Here is a 20,499-nt window from a genome sequence, read left to right on the forward strand (position 1 = left end):
CGCGCTCGCACAACATTCACATGGGGCGCCCTTGGTGCCCCCTTTTGGCTACTTCGACACCGATTCTTTGTTTTATCGTTTCTTCTTTGTCCGGACTCCAAATCAAATGATTTTTAAGTCTAACCTTGTTAAATTTTCATTTTCTATCTTAGGTGTGCTCGATAGCACCCATATATTTTTGTAAAATGACTATTTTGCCCTTAGGACTAAACTTGTCTGTTTTTAAAACGTCACTTCCGCTTTGTCTTCTTTTGAGTCCTGTGACTTCATAGGAAGTCACATTGACGTCTTAGGGATGACGTACATCTTTAAAGACTTTGTTTCTGTGTGAAAAGATCATTTTGCCCTTGGGGCCATACTTGGTCTATTTTCAACCTTAGCTTCCGTTTTCATTCTCGTTGAGTTTCATGACCTCATGGAAGGTCGTTTTAGTGTCTTAGAAATGTATTGTATCTCTAGAGACTTGGTTTCTATTTCTACTTACGCATTCGGGATCCATTATCGGGTCAAACTTCAGGTCATCATAGGACGCACTGGCTTGAAAAACTAGGGCCGTCATAATTCTTCTGGAGCTTCTACTTCCTCTTCTTCCTTTCAAATTCTACGGAAAAGTATTTGGTTGGGATCAATGCCACCTAAGATACAACATTTTCACAAGAAATGTTGTAAGCTTGCCGTTCCGGTTCGTGAGCATTTGATTGCTTATTGGATTGATATTTCTATTGTGTGCCCTCGTTGTGGTTTTCAGGCAGAAACTATTGAACATTTGTTTTTTCAGTATGTGATATCCCTCGATTCTAGAGCCACAGGTGATCAAGTCTGAGCACAGATCCGAGAGATACAATTAAAGTATTTAATTTAACACAGAATACAAAATGAATTAAAAATAAAGAATAAAAGCTGAAAGTCACTAAATAATAAAATTCTCCATTATTTAATCCAATAATAAACCTCCAATAGCTAAATCATCTGATACCAATAATTAATTAAAATTACAACTTGGGAATCCATCATGTGGACCCCTAATCCAAAATCCAACTTAAACGAATAAAAGAAATAAATCCAAAAACTAGAACATAAAGAGAATCCTACATAGAGTCGGAAGAATGATGTGGGTTATCTTTGCTCAGCACGAACAAGCTCTATGTCGGAAACTGACGAACACATGAAAAATAATAGTGGGTCAGGCCCACGAATAAGTCCTTTCTACGACAACCCAAATAGAGACCGGAGAAACTACACATCTATAGCTGACCCATGCAATAACTGCATAGTCCATAAATATATATATATAAATATATACACACACACACACACACTAAAGGGCTCCTACTGGACTATAGGGCGGCCACAACCTGAATAGAAGGCAATATGCAAATTGCATATACAGTGGGCATGAGTACCTAGGCCTATCAGGGCACACTACAATCCACTATAGCCAACTACCACCCCAATGCAATATACGCACACCATTGATCCTAAGACTCAAGCTCATATTATGGCACATATCTACACATGTATAACATCCATCCTATCCAATATAAAGTAAACCACGATGTGTCATCCAACTTGTTCAGTTGACTTGACACGGATATAAGTAGGACTTAACATTTTAGTTAATCAATTCCCTTATACAAAAATAGGTAGGACTTAACTAATAAGTTAATTCGTTCCTAGAATACCACAATCCCATACTGGTGCATTACTTCCGTACAATCCAATAATTTATGTAACAAATAAAGTAATACATCAAATAATTCAGAAATAAGCATAATAACAGAATATCATGCTATCACAAAATAGGAATAACTTATAATTTATTTAAGCTTCCAACATCATGTATCCCACACAAACTGAATCTTAAATATGTTGATATTTTATTTCAAAATCATGTAAGAATTCTCCAAATAAAATTTATGCTAAACATTTAATCTCAATTGCAATAACATATTAAAAATATTAAATCCATTCATTCTTTTAAGAATTCAAATAGCATGAATTGTTACAATCAAGTCTGTTTAAAATTTATTTAATCTCATACCTAGTCCCTATTTAATGTTTGGGACCCTCAAAATCAATTAAGATCAATTTAAACGCTATGTTCGTAAATTCCTAAGTAAGGCTCGAGATTTTATCTTGATACCTCGAGCTTTCTATCGATGGCTCGAGCTTTACATTAATAGCTCGAGCTTTCTGTCCATGGCTTGAGCTTTATATCAATAACTCGAACTTTGCATTAATAGCTTGAGCTTTGCATTCAAGGCTCGAGCTTTTCACCTATAGCTTGAGCTTTACTTCTAAAGCTCGAGCACTGTAACAACGAATCGAGCACTGTTTCAACGAATCAACCCAGAAATTCTATTGTAAACTTGTTCATCATTGTTAAGGGTTCTAAGGCATGTTACTGAGTCCCATTAACACACATGCATGAAATTACATCATTAAAACATGTATAAATCCATAAAGAAAATCAGATCTAATCTATGAATTTATCAATTTATATAACAAGAACAATTATGAACAAAATTCATAAAACCTATGTTCTAGATCAATTAAATTATAGATTCCAGTTTTAATTGTTCTTTAAACATCCCTAAAGTTATACTAGAGATATATAGATCACAGATCTAAGAGAGAAGTGTAGAACAAGAACTTACCTTAAACTTTCGGATCGAAAGTTAAATTTTTTCTTCCTTGATCTTTTTCTCTAATGGTTCTTCTCTTCCTTCTTCCTTCCTCTTCCTCCTTCTCTTTCCATCTCTCTCTCTCTCTCTAAAATATATTACGTGATTTATTTTACAACCCTATAGTCATATATTTATAGACAACTAAAAATAAACCTAATCTTTTTTTCAATCTAAGTCAACTTAATAAAGAAAATAATAAAATTAAAATATTAAAAATGTAACTTAAAATATGTTATGCATAGACTTATAATCTATATATATCCTTATTATATAAATATACATCAGATTATTACTAAATGACTTTCCTTATATATATATATATACACACACACACACACACACACACACACACATATATAACTACCCATGGGTAATTATCCATACCCATTAAACCTCCTGTCCAAGTAGTCCATGGAATTTAATTGGTTGGTCCATTACTACTAGCAATAATCATAAAATAAAATAAAATAAAATAATTATTTAATTATTTAATCTACAATTAATTACAAATAAATAACACATGAATTAAATCAACTAATTCAAATAACATTCAAGCACATACTTTCAATTAATCAATTAAGTCAAATAAAATATTTAAGCAAATAAAATATTTAATTAACCAATTCAATTAAACACGTAATCAAATAACCAAATAATCAAGTAAATAAATAAAACTGCATTTAAAATATTTAAAATAATGCCGAGATTATCCTTTTAAAATTAGGGGTATTATACAGTGTTCCTATTCACTTCAGGTTTGGAAGCTCTCTCCTCTTCGATTTGATTTTACTACAGTCCTCCCATCTTCCTTTGCAGTTTAGTGGTCGAGTTTGGTTCCTAAATGGGGATTGACAGAAGGGGGGCGGGGGGGGGGGGGGGGGGGGGGGGGGGGGCGATGTGTTGGGGTTTGTTGCTTATTGTTGTTAGTTTATTTGGAAGGCTCATAACAAATTAATTTTTTTTGGGGAGTTTTGGGATGCTTCCTGGGTGGTTAGGCTGGCGGGGTCTTTTTTCTGGGAATTCAAGGATGTAATGACCCAGTCATTTTTCTTTCTTTCCTTGTTCTCCAATTTTACTGATAATTTTTTTTTGTTGATTTTTCTTTTACGAGTTCGGTTTCTCGTCGCTTAGTGTCATCTCGAGTGCTTGAGAAGGGTTTCGGAGACTCTTTCTTTTGTATTGACAACTTCCTTAAATGACTGAGTCATTTTCACTTTTTCCTTTTTTTGACATTATTCACTTGTCGTCTTTTCCCCGTTTGTCACTTTTTGGGCGTAACCTCACTTTTCGTGTTCGGAGTTGAGTTTTGACTTCATGAGTTTTCATTCCAGTTGTTTTCCTCGAAACGCGTATCTTTACTTTTGGAGAAAAGCTTGCCGCCTATAGAGGCGTGGATGAAAGGAATCTTCAAAAATATTGATATTTCTTGGGGTATTTTTCATAATCTTTTGGAGATATTTTGATTGGGGGTTTTTAAGAAAATATCTTTTGGAAGATATTTTCATTCTGAACCAGTTGCATAGTTATCCTTTTTTGTAGAGGCCTTTGTGCAATTAATGAAAGTTAACTGCAAAGTGTCTTCTTGGGGCTTGGATCCTTGTACATGATTTATTTTCACATTTCGTCGAGTTGTATTCTTAGAATTGTCTTGCGGTCGATCTCCCCAGTTTTTGGGTTTTTGACCCCAGTTGCCGCCAAACTTGTTTGGGGCATATTTCTCCACTCGGGACTCGGTTTTCAATACCGTTTCTTCTGTTATTTATTTTATTTTTAATTTTGATTCTTTTTCGTTTACGGTGTTTTGCTGTTTGAGCGCGTTTGCTCAAATTTCACTTTTCCGGACCCGGCGAGGACTGTTCGGGGCACTTTTAGGATTTTTCTATAAATAGGAGGACTTAAAATGAAAAGTGAACTTTTTCTTCTTCCTCCTCCCTCCTTGGCCGGCCATCCATGGCAGCCTTGGGCTGCCACCCTTCTTCCTTATTTTCCGACCACTTCCCCTTAGTAAAATGCCGTAATACCTTAGTGTTTATAGTAGGCCTTGGCGAGGCGGTCCTTTTCCCCTTATTAGAATCTGGTTTCGACCATTTTTCAAGTTCGGGTTTGAAGCCAAGTTTGAGTTTTGGCGTGACCTCCTTGGGGTTTAATGTTCACCTTGTTGTTCCCGACAAAACCCCGAAGTTTCGTAGGATTCGGCGTGGTTTCATTTTATTGGTATTTGAGATTTTATCTTAAATTGAGGTAGGGGATGTTTTAGGATTATGTATGTGTTGTATTGAGTACTTGTCATGCTTATACAACTTGTTTGCATGCCTTTGTATTAAATTTAGAAATTTAATTTAATTGTTTCTTTGTATAAGATTTAATTCATATGGGTATATATAGCTTAGAATTAAATTATGGCATGTTATTAAATTAGACCTTGATATGTTTATTAACATATATTAAATTGAGAACGTTTGAATAAGTATTGAGACTTTTGTTTAATTATTTTCTTGTATGAAAATTTAATTTACATGGTTCTATTTAGCATGGAATTGACTTGTAATATGATATTAAATTAGGCCTTGTTATGATCTTTAACATATGTGAATTTGAGAATATTCGGATAAGTTTTAAAATCTAGAAATTTTAATTAAATGAATTAATTAAAATCTATTTAATGGTTGTTTTGATATAATCAAATATTTGAGTAGATATATCTTGTGTAGATATATAGCATGTTTAGAATATTATAATTTATTACCTTGAAAGGTAGTTATAAAATTGTAGCTTATTTAGTATTTGTGGCTTAGGATGGTAATTTGGCTCAATTGTTGTAAAATATTTTTGTTTTGTGTATAAATTGCATATTGAAGACCTGACATGTCATATGCCATTTAGACTTGAATTCTAAGATATGGTTTGTGTGGATTCAACCTTACTTGTGTATGGAAGATGTTTTCTTTTTGTGCATTATTTGATTTGATATAAGTTTGGTTTAACTTATTGGTTTTGCATAAGTTTTGAACTTATTAATTTTGGAAAAGTTATAAGGACATGATATAAGTGATGGCTAGGGTTTGGCTCTATTACAGAGACAAGAATCTTCTAAATCATAAGCGCGCACTAGGTAGTATGTTGTGGGTCGTAATTACCCAGAATAACTTATTTGGTCGGAGACCACATGTCCTAGTCTTTCTACAATTTGATTTCGTATTTAATTTCAAGTTGTTAATCATAGATTACTTGTAACTTGAGAATTGGTACTTACCTTGTGGGTTTAAATTTCATTTAGTATACTTGAATTTATATACTTGTTTATGTATTTAAATCTTATTTAGTATACTTGAAACTGTATACTTGCTTCGTGTATTTATATTTCATTTAGCATACTTGAACTTGTACCCTTGTTTGTGTATCTAAACTTTATCTAGAATACTTATGCCTTGTATGTTTGTTTAGTGTAATCGGAATTCATTTTAGTATACTTGTGCCATGTATACTTGTTTTATGCGTAACTTATTTAGCTTAGTATACTTGTGCTTGTATACTTGATTTATGAGTTTTTCATGTTAATTGTATATATGTGTATGTATGTTTAAACATTGCAAAACTTGTTTAATATGGTTTAGTATACGTGTAAATGTATGCTTATATGTCGTATATCGTGTTTCAACGTTGCTTTGTGTACTTGAGCATGTATACTTGTATGCTATAGTTCATTTCAATTGCATGAGTAGCTTGAGATGATCCCTTAGTTCACCTTAGAACATAGGCATTAGGTGGCATGACCCACTTTAGTTGTTTTCGCATTTTAGATTTCAAGTTGATAACTTTAATAATCTATATATTGTTGCGTTGTACTGTATGCTCCTATATTGTTTAATTGCATAAAAATGTTGTTTATGCTAGAAATATTTTAAGGTAGCTTAGGATGCTTCTTGGGTTTCACGTTTGACATTGACGTTAGGTAGAATGAACTATAAGGATTGATGAATATAAACTTGTAAAACGTTAGGTCTATGCATGTTCATTCCCTATGAGTACTACAGGTTACTCACCCCTCACTGAATGTGACCTATTTTAGGTAAGAAGACATGGTTTTGGGATGCACAATATCCCTAGGTCATTTGTTGGTTTAAGGTTCTTCAAATGTATTCTTGTTCAGATGCAAGTGTTAGCATGTTTGAGTTTTACATTTAAAATTATAATACATAGCTAGGTTCAATATGCTGTTTTCGCCTTATGATATGTAAAGTGTACTTAAATACACTATTTAGAACCTATTTGATATGTATGATTTGTGGCCAAGGGCCAATTATCCTTAATTTACATTTAAGTTCATTTGGTACCAAGTTTTTGCCTTAAAATGTAATTTTTCTAAACTTGGAGGTTTGGTATGTAAAATCTTGTAAATGAACCTTAAAAAGGCCGTAGGCCATGGTATCGTATTTAAAATATCATATTACACTTGCGTGCATGTTCACATCGTCACACAATAGCATATAATTCAAATTAGTCATGCCATAGGGGATTCAAGTAAAGCTTATGAAGCCCTTTATCATTTTCTGGTTTTGTAAAGTTTTTTGCAGAATTTTGAGCTGTTTCGGTTGACCGAAGCATCATTTCAGCTGATTGATGGTTAATTGCACAGTAAAATTTCAATTCCAGTAGCTAATGTCCATTTTGAGCCACAACCGGTTGACCGGTTTGTCATTTCGGCTGATCGAAATGAAGGCTCATTTCTTGGCTCATTCCGACTCATTTCGGTCGACCGAAGCTCCATTTTGGCCTACCGAAATGGAGCTACCTTGTACGTTTTTGTTTGGTTGTTGCCTCTTCAGGCTTGTACTGATTGGTTTGTTCCCACTCGACTTCGTTGACCTTGTTTAAGCCATCTAATGGTGGATATGGTCTAGTTTGGACTAGATCTTGTTTATTGGTCGTCATTGGTACCTAAGGTACTAATTGATTCCTTTGTTTTGTTTCCGCTCTTGGTTAATTCTTTCAGTTCCATGGCTTCTCGAAGTCCACACTGAGAATTAGGATTTGCATCTACCTTAGTGACTGTCACTTCTTTTACTTTTGCATTTTGGATTCGTTTCGGGTCATCACAGGACATACTGGGTTTGTAAAAATCTAGGGTTGTCACAAAGGAGGCTTCCCTTTTATCACGATCACATTTGCCAGTTGGACGGATTGCAGTTTCTTCTTCTCCTCTTTCTTTGTCGGGATGGATGCCTCTATCTCTAAGGGTTATTAAATGTAATGTGGATGCATCCTTCTCTATTTCATCTCATTTGGGAGGCGATGGGGTTGTTTTTTGTGACTCTTCAGGGACTATTTTGGAGGCTGTGATTTTTAGTCAGTTCCCGACTTCTAATGCGACTTTGGCTGAGGCTTTATGCCTTCGTAAGGCTGTCTTCTGGGCATTGTCTTTCACTACTCTTATGTTTGGTTTGAATCTGATTCGTTGTTGGTGGTGAAAGTTGTTTTAAATGATAATTCTGGGCCTTTGGATATTCAGACTATTACCTTTGATGTGCAGGTGTCGCTTTTGAGTTTCTCCTCATCATATCTTAGCCATGTTTATAGACATGACAATGAGGTGGTTAATGCTCTTGCAGCGCTGTCTAGAGATCATCTGGTCAAGGATGTTGCTTTTGTCCACATCCCTTTTCATATTAGTTGTCTAGAAGCCAAGAATTGTTCAAACTGATTTTGTACGGCTTCTTGTGGTGTGTTTGCCAGGATTAAAAAAAATTAATAAATAAATAAATAAATTGAAGAACGGTTTTATGCACATTTATAAATAAACAAATTGAACTGCCTCAAACTGTACGGAGACGCATCGTATTATTTTTCGATACGGATAAGTGAATCAGCGTCCAAGAGGCGAGTCTCTGTCTCTCTACTTTCAATACACGCAGTGAATAACAGTGAAGTCCCCTCGTTACCCCCTCCCTGTTTCCAGACGGCTCCTCCATTAATATACTCTATCTCTCTCTCAAAATCCCTCTCTCTATACTGAAATTTCCTAGAAGTTGCATGTTCCACTCATCAACTACTCTTTCCTATACTTCATCTCGTTCCTGCTCTTTAGGCTTTACAATTTCCAACACAATCATATATATGGTCAGAAATACCCTTTAAACCCTATCGATTGCTTACAAAACAAGCAGAGAAGAACTGTGAGTCTAAGTTTGCTATTTTTGTTCTTTACATGTTCCGTATTTGATTTTGCTTTGCTTGTGATATCGTATATACACGATCAAATTCCATAATTTTGCATCTCATGTGCTTATCTGCAGTTCAATATTTCGATTCCCTGCTATTCTATTGTTTTATTGCTTAATTAAACTTTGTTTATGGATGTCCTGTGAATTCTCTATTTCGTACTTTCTTGCAGTGACATGCTTTCAAGTGGAATTCTAGGGCTCCAAGTTTTGTTTTTACGGATTTTGATTTGGGGATAACAGAATTTTAATTATTCAAAATTATGGCATCACACCATGGTAATAGTCACTCAGAACGGGCTAGAATGGAACAAATAATCACTGAAGTATTTGCTAAGAGTCTCCACATAATACTTGAATCGAGGTGTCCATATGTTTCGTCGCGCAATTATAGTGTTGAGCAAACTATGTCATCCCCATCTTCATCCTCGTCGTCATTGTCTAGTATAAGGCCAAGGGACAAGTGGTTTAATTTAGCCCTCCGGGATTGCCCTGCGGCACTAGAGAATATAGATTTTTGGCGGCAGAGTAATCTTGAGCCGATGGTAGTTGATGTGATTTTAATGCAAAGCCCAAGTCATTGGGACCCAATGAATGGTTCCCCAGAAAGGGGCATCGTCAAGAATTTTTCAACGAAAGTGCAGTTTCCAAATATTTGGAATTCGGAGCATGATGATTTGGGGAGTGCAGAGAAGAGCGAGATGATCATTGAGAGATGGGTAGTGCAGTATGAGACTCGAAAGAGTAGCAGGGACAGTTGCTCAGGGAGTAAGAGGTCTAGTTGTACTAGTTCACACACTTTGTACAAGAAATCGATGTTGCTTTTGAGGTCTTTGTACCTAACTGTTAGGCTTCTTCCTGCATATAAGCTCTTCCGTGACCTCAATTCTTCCGCCCAAATTCGGACTTATAACCTTGCTCATCGAGTTTCATCTTTTGTTGAGCCCTTCACTCGTAGAGAGGAGACAGAAATGCAGCGATTTGTTTTTGCTCCGGTGGATACTTCTTGTGGTAGGCTTTGTCTTTCGGTGTTGTATCATTCTTCACTCTCAGATGTTAGCTCCAAACTATCAACCCCCATGTCCCCACAATTCATATCGGATTATGTTGGTAGTCCAATGACAGATCCACTCAGGAGGTTCCCGTCCCTTCCTGTGACTCAAGGTTCCCCGTCTTCCTCTCCCTTTGGGAGGCGTCATAGCTGGAGTTATGACTTATATAGGGCCTCATCACCTTCAGCATTTCATTCACCTTCACCTTCATACTCTGATTCTCGTGCTTCAATTTCTAAACCGAGTTCTTATCGCCTCCCTCCTACGTGCTTACCCCGTCATCTCCCTGATACACCTCGAGTTCTTGAAAAAAATACAAGTTTTGATGAGTATTGGCCTTCACCAAATTTTTCTCCCTCCCCATCCCCATCTCCTCCTATTTACATTCCTGGGAATATCTCGAAAGCTCTTTTACGGTCCGAAAGCGCTCCAGTTAACATACCTGCATCTAAGCTTGCTACATCCCCTTCATTGCAGAACAAGCAAATTGTGCCTCCATCTCCTCCCCTTAAAGGTACAAGATTGACTACTTCTAAGACGGATAGGAGTTTAGGTTTGACCCAGACTGGCTCGACAGTTGATAAGGTATTGGAGACTCTCATTTTACTCAAGTTTTAGTTCTCGTCTTTATTTCACTTGTGTATAATTTTTGTCTGCTGTAGCTGTTCTCCTTTGGGAAAGATGAAACTGGAAAATTCTCTGGGGTGAAGATATCATCTGACAGTTCACCACAGAAATCGTTTTCCAGGAGCTCTAGTAGGTTGTCTTTCCAGGATGATTTTGATGATTCTGAGTTTTCTGGCCCATTTGTTGTGGATGATGATGACATGACAGATCCAGGTAGCAGGTATTGTTGAACATATATGATTTGTCTTTTTATTTATGTTAAATTATCTTTTTGATGTTCCAATCACGCATACACACCCACATAAGTGTGCTCATTTGATCTGTTCTTATAGCTGATTATCCCATTATTGCAATTGTAAGAAGTTTCCAAGTTTCAATATGTAAAGTAACAATTGAATTGAAAGACTGTCGGAACTTTATCAGTATAGTTGCCATATTGTTTCTAGCTTAGTAAAAATTTGCTATGTTGTAAAAATAAAAAAAGAAAAGAAAAAAGAGAAGCAAGTTAAGTTTCATGAATTGTCCTTTAAACCCACTGTCTGATCAGGAAGCAGCTGGCATCCTTCATCTGCACCCCACAGAATGAAGTGGAAAGTACCTTCCGCTAGGGGTATTATTTGTGAGAAAAAGAAGATATGAGAAATTCCTGTTTCAGACAGTTATTTGGAGTACGTTGTAGCATCATTTACTTATTTACAGCTAGGAATAGGAATGTATATGGTTATCTTGAAAAGTTTAAACTGTCAACTTGTTATCAACCATACATGATTTTTGGAAGGTAAAGAACGATTTGCAAGTTGTCCTTGATCTTTAACATCCATCTGCTTTAGTCACTATTGGAAAGCCTGTCAGTTCATAATAAGGAAGAAAATAGACATTGTTTTAACTGAGGTTCTGGATCTGAAGTTTGAGTTAAATACAGAACTAATGATTGGAAGGTGTCTGAATACGTGAGAGGTTGAAAATTTAATTCACAACCCGACTTGCTAGGTTCATTACAAGCCAGTATTAGGCATTTTTATTTATGTTACATTGACTCTTCAAAAGTAGTGAAGTACCCATGTTGGACACATTGCTTGGACATGGGTATGAGATACGTGTCTGACACTTTTGGCTTGACATTTATTTAAAAGCATATCCAATCATTCAATTAAATTATTCTATTACTTTAAAATGAGTTAAAAGCCTATACTAAACACCATATTAGATAAAAACATTACTTTACTCTAGAAAATAAATAAAATAATTAAATAAAATTAATATTTAGCAATGTTTGTGTGTCCTTCTGTTTAGAGATTTGACATGTCTGACGCATGGATACATACCCGTACTCGACACACGTACTCGAGTCCATGTAGCATAAGTTTTTATATCTTTGGATGCCATGTTACAAAAATTCGGATCCGAAGGGGTCCATAGTCCTCATTAAGGAAAAGATGAGCAATTTGAGTCATGTTCGCATGGAAGACTTTAATGAAACTGCTGAGAACCTAGGTTACTTTTGCAATCAACACTCAATTCTCTAGAACAATGCCTTGTTATTCTATACTGTTGCAAGACTATAGCTGGGTAATTCCCCTTCAGATGACTCCAAAAATAAATAAATAACAAATAAAAAAAAAAATAATAATCTCCCCTCTCAGACAAGTCAACTCATGTAGGTTTCGGCTCCAGCTGACCATACAGATGTAACATCAGCATGATGTTAGTGTACGGATGCTGAAGTTAGCATGCATCCGCTGTTTTCTAATGTTTTGTTGAGTATTCTAATGGCCTTGGGACTTCCATTGATGCTGGAATACAATTTTGGTTAAGGTTAGGGTTTTGGGAATGATAGAGGAGAAATAAGAGAGAAAAATAACTAGGAAGAGGATTAGAGAACGAGTGTCATGTTTCTCATCTCTATACTCTAATTTTTATATTACTAAATAGCTTGTAAATTACACAAAAGCCCTACTTTAGAATACTCAGTTCCAACATATATATTATATGAAAGAGAAATAGGATGTGAAGGAGGAAAGGGTTATAGAAGTAATGCCATAGAATACTCTATTACAACAGATATTATGTGACAATGTAGGTTTGAATCCTGAGAAGACCTTGTGAAAATAATGTCATAAATTAGGTACGTATCCAGCGTGCCTGTAATATCCTGAATTTATATTAGGCCTCTTATGTTTTATGTATAAATTGCTTCTTTTTAAATTTAATTTCCTTTATTTCTTATTTTATATGTTATGCTCAGTTATCTCATTTTATGTTTTGTGAATTGAATTTGTTTTTATTTATTTAACTGCTATGTTTTTCTTATTGGGTGCCTTTTATATTAAAGGAAAGATGAGAGTTCTTAAGTTGTGGAGGATTTGGAATTTCCAAAGTTAATTTAAGTGGATTCTAGGTGGCAGTCTCACATGTTTCCCTTATAGAACCATAGATACACGTTTTTGAACCAAGCTTAACACCTGTTCTGTTTATACAACTCGACAAGGACACATTTTGCCCATTCCCCCTACACCTGTTGCTGCCCTTTTCTATTGTTAAATGCAAAACAAAGGAAAAGCTAAGAAAAGAGAATTAGGGAGAGAGATAGAGAGTTCTGGCCTAAGTTTAGAGAGAGAAAGAGAAAGAAAGGGAAAGCAAAGGAAGAAGGAAAACAGAAGGAAGAGAAAAGAGACTGGGCTGTAGGATCATCATTTGCACTTAACTTGGTAGGGATTTCTCTAGCTTATGCAGCCTTGAATGAATTTTTATAAATATTCCATTTCTTTACTGCTAAATCTTGCTCGAAAACCCATACTTGTTTTGCCTTGCCCAAAATTTTGTATACCCCAAGACTTGTTATATACTGAAATTATATTTCCCTTTGTTCAATTGCTATGATTGGTTCCGTGTTTTTAAGAAATTCATATGCTGATTTTGAACTGTACACTGTTATGCTCGTAAATTCTCATGGCATGTGTAGATAAATCTGATTTTCCACACGATGATACTAGATAGTTTGGAAAGGTGTTTTAAAACTGAGAACTGGTGCATATTTTTCTGAAATCCCAAAGTATGTGCATAAAATTGAGGCATTTGTTAGGGTTCTTCCTACTGAGCATCTACTGACTCGACTCACACCTTATATTTTTCAGGTTTTGACCCTCAAGTTGGGTGGCACAAGCGATGCTTGACATGGGTGTTGATTTTTAGTTGCTGCAAAGTATTTTGGTAGAGCTTGCTGTTTTGAAATGATGTTTTGAAGCTGAATACAGTTGTATATATAAAAACCAAGTCATGATATCATTTCAAAACAGCAAGCTCTACCAAAAATACTTTGCAGCAACTAAAAATCAAGACCCATGACAAGGCATCGCTTTTGCCACCAACTTGAGGGTCAAAACCTGAAAAATATAAGGTGTGAGTCGAGTCAGTAGATGCTCAGTAGGAAGAACCCTAACAAATGCCTCAATGAGGTTTTATGCACATACTTTGGGATTTCAGAAAAATATGCACCAGTTCTATCATATGCCTCTACATATGCCATGAGAATTTATGAGCATAACAGTGTACAGTTCAAAATCAGCATATGAATTTCTTAAAAACATGGAACCAATCATATCAATTGTACGAAGGAAAATATAATTTTAGTATATTATAAGACTTGGGACATTTACAAAATTTAGGGCAAGGCAAAACAAGTATGGGTTTTCAAGCAAGATTCAGCATTAGAGAAATGGAACATTTATAGAAATTCACTCAAGGCTGCATAAGCTAGAGCCCCACCAAAATCGGTCGAAGAAGTGGTGGTTGAGCGATCCTACGGCCCTTCCCCTGTTTCCTTTCTTCTTCTTCTTGCTTTCTTTCTAACTCCCTCTATTCTTCCCTTTTTCCCTTTTCTCTCTCTCTAGAACTCTCTGACAGCCCCTTTCTTTCTAGCACTCTGTTTTCCCCTTTTTCCCTTCCTTTGATTGCATGTAACAGAGATGAGTACCCAGCAGGTGTAAAGCTTGGACAAACCTGTCTCTAAATGGTTTATATGAAACAAGACGGGGGATATAGCAGGTGTAAGGCTGGGGATAAAATATGTCAATATGGGTGCATGATACATACATGCGTTAAGAGGATTCCTATGAGGCTGCCACATGGTTTCCAACTAACTCTTACATAATGTCCAAATCCCTCCCTGACAAACTAAATTAATCACATAAGGGCCCCAACTCAATTTCCCACATTTCTATCTAATAACCAAAAATGTCTCACATAAATAAATAGATCAATTATATATAGAAGCAGGATGAATTATTTACCACATAGAAATGGAGAAATTAAATGAAATGCAAGGAAATTAACGCATATAGCATGAAACGATCTAATTAAAAATCTAGGGTGTCATAGTGCCACTCTCAATACCCTTGATTAACCGGGATCACACTAGGTGATGACCCCCTTTTTCTAATACCTAGTTAAAACTTTTCTAAATGAATGTGAATCGCTAATTGTGTCTCCTTAAAAATTTGGATTTTCTATGATTAAATTTTTTTTGGAAAGGATGGATTCTTAATGTGATATAATGATTTTAGCGATACCAATTGGAGGCTTATGTATCTTTAGGGGAGACATTTTGTTTTTGTAGGAGGAAACAGTGTTTAGAGGTGACCTTGTTGAAATCTGGATTTGTTTATTTGATGCATTTCCCATTCCTAATGTGGAGAAGATTTGTTTATAGGCTTTTTATGTAGCTGGCATGTGTTGAAATTTTCCGTTATAAGGTTGAACAGTCAAAAAAGACTCTCTCTATGGGTGTGTGCGCGCGCACCCGCGCACAAACCTTTGATTTAATATTTAAAACAATAGGGTTTGTCCATGCACAAACACATACAAGACAGTGGGTTTTCCTTTTCACTGTTCAAATTGTTCATGCCCTTTAAAGGGCATCCTATATAAATCTATGAAAATCTCTTCTTTTTTTTTTTATTCATTTATTATTATTATTAATTTTTTTTTTTAAATGAGCAAGTATTCACTAAGAATGCCCAAAAGGGGGGCGTGACCTAGAACAACTGCACTATAGCCTCAAGCTATTCACAAAAGAGAAAAGAATCTCCATAGATGTACAATTGGGACACTAAACCCAAAACAAATAGAGAACTAAATGCTGAATGTCTAAACGCCCCTCCAACGAGTCCCCACCCCATCAAAGGATCTCCTATTCCTTTCCTTCCAAATAGCCCACCACTAACAAAGGGGCGTTGTCCTCCACGCATTTATTACTTAGGGAAGCGTCCAACAACCTCCCAAGCATAAATGACCCAGTGGATCCCAAACATGGTGTACAACATATCCCAACCATCCCTGGCTCTGGGGCAATGAACAAGGAAATGATCAACCGACTCCTCATCCTCTTTACACATATAGCACCAATTGACAATAATTTGACGTCACCTTCTCATATTGTCAATAGTCAAAATCCTTCCCAAACTAGTTGTCCAAGCAAAAAAATCCACCTTCAGGGGGCTTTCGAACGCTGGATCCCGTCATCCATCAACTGGCAATAGAGCACAGACTCAGATCTCCCATGGTTTGTACCCGGTCAGATCCACTCATCTCTTCCCTCTCAAGTGACAACCTGAATATAAAGCAGACTTTTCCCAATCATTCAGGCGTCTTTGAAATTGTACATCTGTACATCCCACGTCAATCTCCTGTCATTAAGATGATAGCAGTGAGCCACTAGGACGTGCATATCCACCGCCATTCCAGCCAATCTTGGAAGGACTCTCTCTAGCGACCTCTTTTTCCACACCAAGGGTCCTCCCAGATGCTAATTAGACGCCTGTCCCTAACCTTACATCAGATATGCTTGGAGAATTCATCCCATGCCTTCCGGATGGTCTTCCACTCGCCTAAACCTATCGAGGACCTCAACATTAGAGTAGTCACCTGTAGACTCGCCTTATCCATGGAAAATGATTCTACTCCACAGACTCTGTCTCTCCGCACCAAACCCCCACAACCACTTGCCCAACAAACCTTTGTTGAACAAGTTTAATCTCCTCACTCCCAGCCCTCTAGCCTGAACGGGTCTACAATTTGCTCCCACCCCACAAGATGATATTTGAATTTATCTCTCATGCTGCCCAAGAAGATATTCCTTTGCAGTCTCCCTATCCTCCTCACTGCAGAAGCTGGAATGGGGAGGGGGGGACATAAATTGCTTGGGAAGACTCAAAAGGGTTTCTCTATAACATAGTCAAACGCCCCTTTCGATAAATACTGCTGCTTCCAGCCATCCAGCCGCCTGATCCGAAGAACAAGCTCTCCTTGACTGAACTCCCAACGATAAGCCCAAATAGACCAGAAGAAAAGATCCAACACTGCGACCCAGTATGATGGCCAAATGGGCAATCTCCTCCACATCTCCCACAGGAACTATCTCACTCTTGCCAAGGTTTTATTTTCATCCCCTAGACAGACCGTAAGAACCCCAGAACCCCTCCCAGGTTTGTCAACCGACTCACAACGGCGTCACAGCTAGAGTGGTCTTTACTAATTTTGAATCCTGTGAATTAATACAGCTCCCCTGGTCGTCTCATCAGTCTGTTGAATGCCTCCATCAAAATGATAAAGAGAAAAGGAGATAAGGGATCCCCTTGCCTCAAAGCTCTCGAACTTTCAAAGAAGCCTGATGGGACACCAGAAGAATCCTACTGTGGAGATACATAAACGAATCCATCCCCTCCACCTCTTGCCAAACCCCATCCTCTCTAGGACATAGATCAGGAAGTCCCAACTCACGTGGTTATAAGCTTTCTCCACATCAAGCTTACTCACCATTCCGGGCTCTCCACTTCTGAATCCACACATTCACTAACCACCAAAACAGAATCCAGGATATGACGCCCCTGTCAAGGACTTCCTTCAACCTTGTCGATGCTATGAAACTCTTGATCATCACTAATTATCAAAATAGGAAATTTGGGTAGTTGTGACCTGAGTGGTGTGTGGAGTCTGTTGATCCCAAGGTGCAAATACCAAGAGTAGAAGTGTATGCAACCATGAGTTCTTGTTCCTCTCCCTAGTCCAAACATTTTGATGAGAATTTAAGATGCCTGGTACCAATGATGAATGGAAAACAGAGCTGATAGTTATGCAAACAGATATTTTGATAATTCTTTCTTTTTATTTTTTTGGTCTCTCTTTCTTGGTTACTGTTGGATGCCTCCAACCCAATTTGGGGAGATTCAAAAGGTTTTTGACTCTTCACGTAGGTAAGAAGAATGTGATTCTGTTAACCTGGTAATGGCCATATTCCCTCTACAGGAAGTTGTTTAAAAGGCATTGTCATCATAAGTAGCATGATATTCCTGGATTAATCACTTTATTGCTAAGCTCCTCATACCTTGGGGACCCCCTTAGACACATCTGTACTTAAAGCCTACCAAAGGTGTTATTTTTGGTTCTCTATGCCTAAGGATGCTGAATACCTTTACAATGATTAGAGGGATGGCCTAGTTATTTGGTAATCACAAACAAATTACTAGTCCTCTCACATACTCTTTGACATGGGCTCAGTCACCTGCATTATGGTATATAATTGGTACAATCTGCCCCCTTCACAATCCTTTTTAGACCTGGACTTGATGACTCCTGCCATGATTATTCAACGTCCTTTCTCTTCACATTCCTATTTGTTCTTCCTTTCACATAAGCACCTTTAATAAGTGCATAAGTTATGGAGTCAATAATCAGTTTCTGCCCGAGCATTTACCAAATGTCCCAAACACATAATGGTGATTTAATTCTCCTAAACTTAGCTCACTATGAACTGATAGTTAAACTTAGCTCACTATTCTATAGTTTGCGAATGCAAATTCAAACAGCCTCTCAACATGTGGAGGTAAGGCTGCGTACATTTGGCCATCTCCAGACCCCACAATTGTGGAAAGCCACATGCATTGGGTTTGCCCTGTAAACACTTTAATGCGTTCTAAAAAATGTTTTACTTAATGTGTTTAATGATATGAATGCATGCCCGTGAACCCTAATTTTGCAAGTGCACAATTTTAAGAGTTGAAATTACCTTTATAAGCTTGTTTGATACTTGAAATATCCATTTTGCCTTGGACAGAGGTAACTCAGTAACCTAAAACTTTTAAAATCATAAACAAAAATTAAAATTCAATAATACATACTCTATTTTGTATGAAGTTTGTCAACCTAGGTCTAGTAACCCACCAGATGGAATAACAATCTTACTTGTTAATGTGAACGCAACCTTTTGAGAGAACAATGTATCCCATTTAAGAGAAATTTTGAATCAATTACTATACAACTGCTAGAAAAACATAGAGGCATTAAAAACCTATTGTTACATGTTTCAAGTTACACTTCTATTTCTCTCCTTTTGTGGCTGAAGTTATGGAGAATGAGGGCACTCTATATCCTTTTGTTTATGAAGATATCTGTGCCATAACTCATGGATCTTCCAGTCTGTCCAAGTTGTATCTTGATATGCTGTTGAAATGAATTTACTACTTTCAGAATTGTTTTTCTGCTTTTGCGATTTAACTGACATGTTATGTACCTCTCAGACCTAGTTCATTTGATCAAAAAGGACATCAGTGTGAGCCACATGAACCTGGAGGATTATTTCCGCTTAGAAAATCCCACAATGCTGCCGTTGGTGCTCTTGTTTGTATGTTGAAGAAAGCAGAACCTCTTTGCCAGGACTTATCCAATTCAAGAAATTTGTTGCAAACCACCCATCCTGAATCCATACCCAACAGCACCAAAGAGCCTAATCACACCTCGGAGAAGCTAGACTTTCAGCATGCAGCTTCTTTGAGCATCACTTCTTCTGGGCTTGTTATGTCCAAGACAACAGCTGATGCATTAGAAGAACTCCGGGTTTACAGAGAGATGAAAGACTCGTTGCTTAGGCAAGGTGGAAGGTCCTACACGGGGGGCACTTAAGCTTCCGCCTGAGAATCTTCCAGCAGAGAAAACTGGGTTTTAAGCTTGCATAGCTTCTAATTCCGTTGAAAATATGTACAGCATTTCGGTTTGAGTATTGGGGACTTCATGCCACAGTTTAGAGTACTTGAAATCAAATCATAACTAGATTTATATTATATATAATACGGGCATATGTACATACATATTTATGAACGTATATAAATTGGTGCATAAGGTTTATATCATCCATTTGACAGCATAATAAGTTCTATGTACTAAGTTTTCACCCTATTTTGATTGTTAAGTATTGTATAGAATCAGAGGTGGTTTTATAAATGAATTTTGCAGCCTTGATATGTATATGCATTGTCGAACTATTGTTGTCCTTAAAGCTCATGTATAAATCAAATACTTGGTATGGTGTTGGAGGAGGGCGTTTAATTTCCTAATCTACATTGGTCTCCACAGTTTTATAATTGAAAACAGCGTTCTTAATCCCTATATTTTCTCCATTCAAGAACAACTATTTTCTTGTAAAGGTATCAAGGTTGTTGAATTCTGCCTTTATTACTAGTGTGTGATATGTATATGAAATCGATTTTTTACAGTTCCAAAAGGCTAGCTATACCCACCGCCCCTATTTCGTGTATATGGATCCGGTTATGAGCTAAATTTGAGTGAAACGACTTGATGGCATCAATGTTAGAAAAGAAATTAAATTTACTGCAACTTATGCAGCACGGATACGATACGACACGGTGACACGTCAAATTTTTAAAAACTATGACACAAGTGTGGCGTTTCTATTAGTTCCATCGTTAGGGTGGTTTGCTCATTTGCTCCTTTGTGTGTGTGTGTATATATATATATATGAATGTTTATTTCATATCAAATCTAATAATAATTTAACTTATAAAAAAAATTAAATTTGATAGTTTTTTTTTATATATTTTTTTATGTGTAGTTCAAGCAAAGAGA

At 36.6% G+C, this 20,499-nt stretch overlaps 1 protein-coding gene across 1 annotated transcript; it reads left to right on the forward strand.

The window, feature by feature from the left end:
• The first annotated feature begins 8,515 nt into the window (after positions 1-8,515).
• LOC132267315 (autophagy-related protein 13b) lies at positions 8,516-19,881 on the forward strand. Its single transcript, XM_059768454.1, has 4 exons — positions 8,516-8,860; positions 9,079-10,542; positions 10,620-10,804; positions 19,158-19,881. Exons 2-4 carry the CDS (start codon positions 9,169-9,171, stop codon positions 19,537-19,539), a joined length of 1,941 nt encoding a protein of 646 aa, XP_059624437.1. The 5' UTR covers positions 8,516-8,860; positions 9,079-9,168; the 3' UTR covers positions 19,540-19,881.
• Positions 19,882-20,499: the final 618 nt, after the last annotated feature.

Source organism: Cornus florida, unplaced genomic scaffold (genome assembly GCF_030987335.1).
Source record: "Cornus florida cultivar Cherokee Brave unplaced genomic scaffold, ASM3098733v1 CherokeeBrave_3.0.0_Hap2_Chr07, whole genome shotgun sequence".
In the NCBI taxonomy this organism is placed as follows: Eukaryota; Viridiplantae; Streptophyta; class Magnoliopsida; order Cornales; family Cornaceae; genus Cornus; species Cornus florida.

Coding starts and splice junctions, on each gene's coding strand:
- LOC132267315 (XM_059768454.1), top strand. CDS start 9,169: ATGGCATCACACCATGGTAATAGTCACTCAGAACGGGCTAGAATGGAA. Junction 10,543..10,619: donor CTGGCTCGACAGTTGATAAG/GTATTGGAGACT, acceptor TGTCTGCTGTAG/CTGTTCTCCTTTGGGAAAGA. Junction 10,805..19,157: donor ATGACAGATCCAGGTAGCAG/GTATTGTTGAAC, acceptor TGTACCTCTCAG/ACCTAGTTCATTTGATCAAA.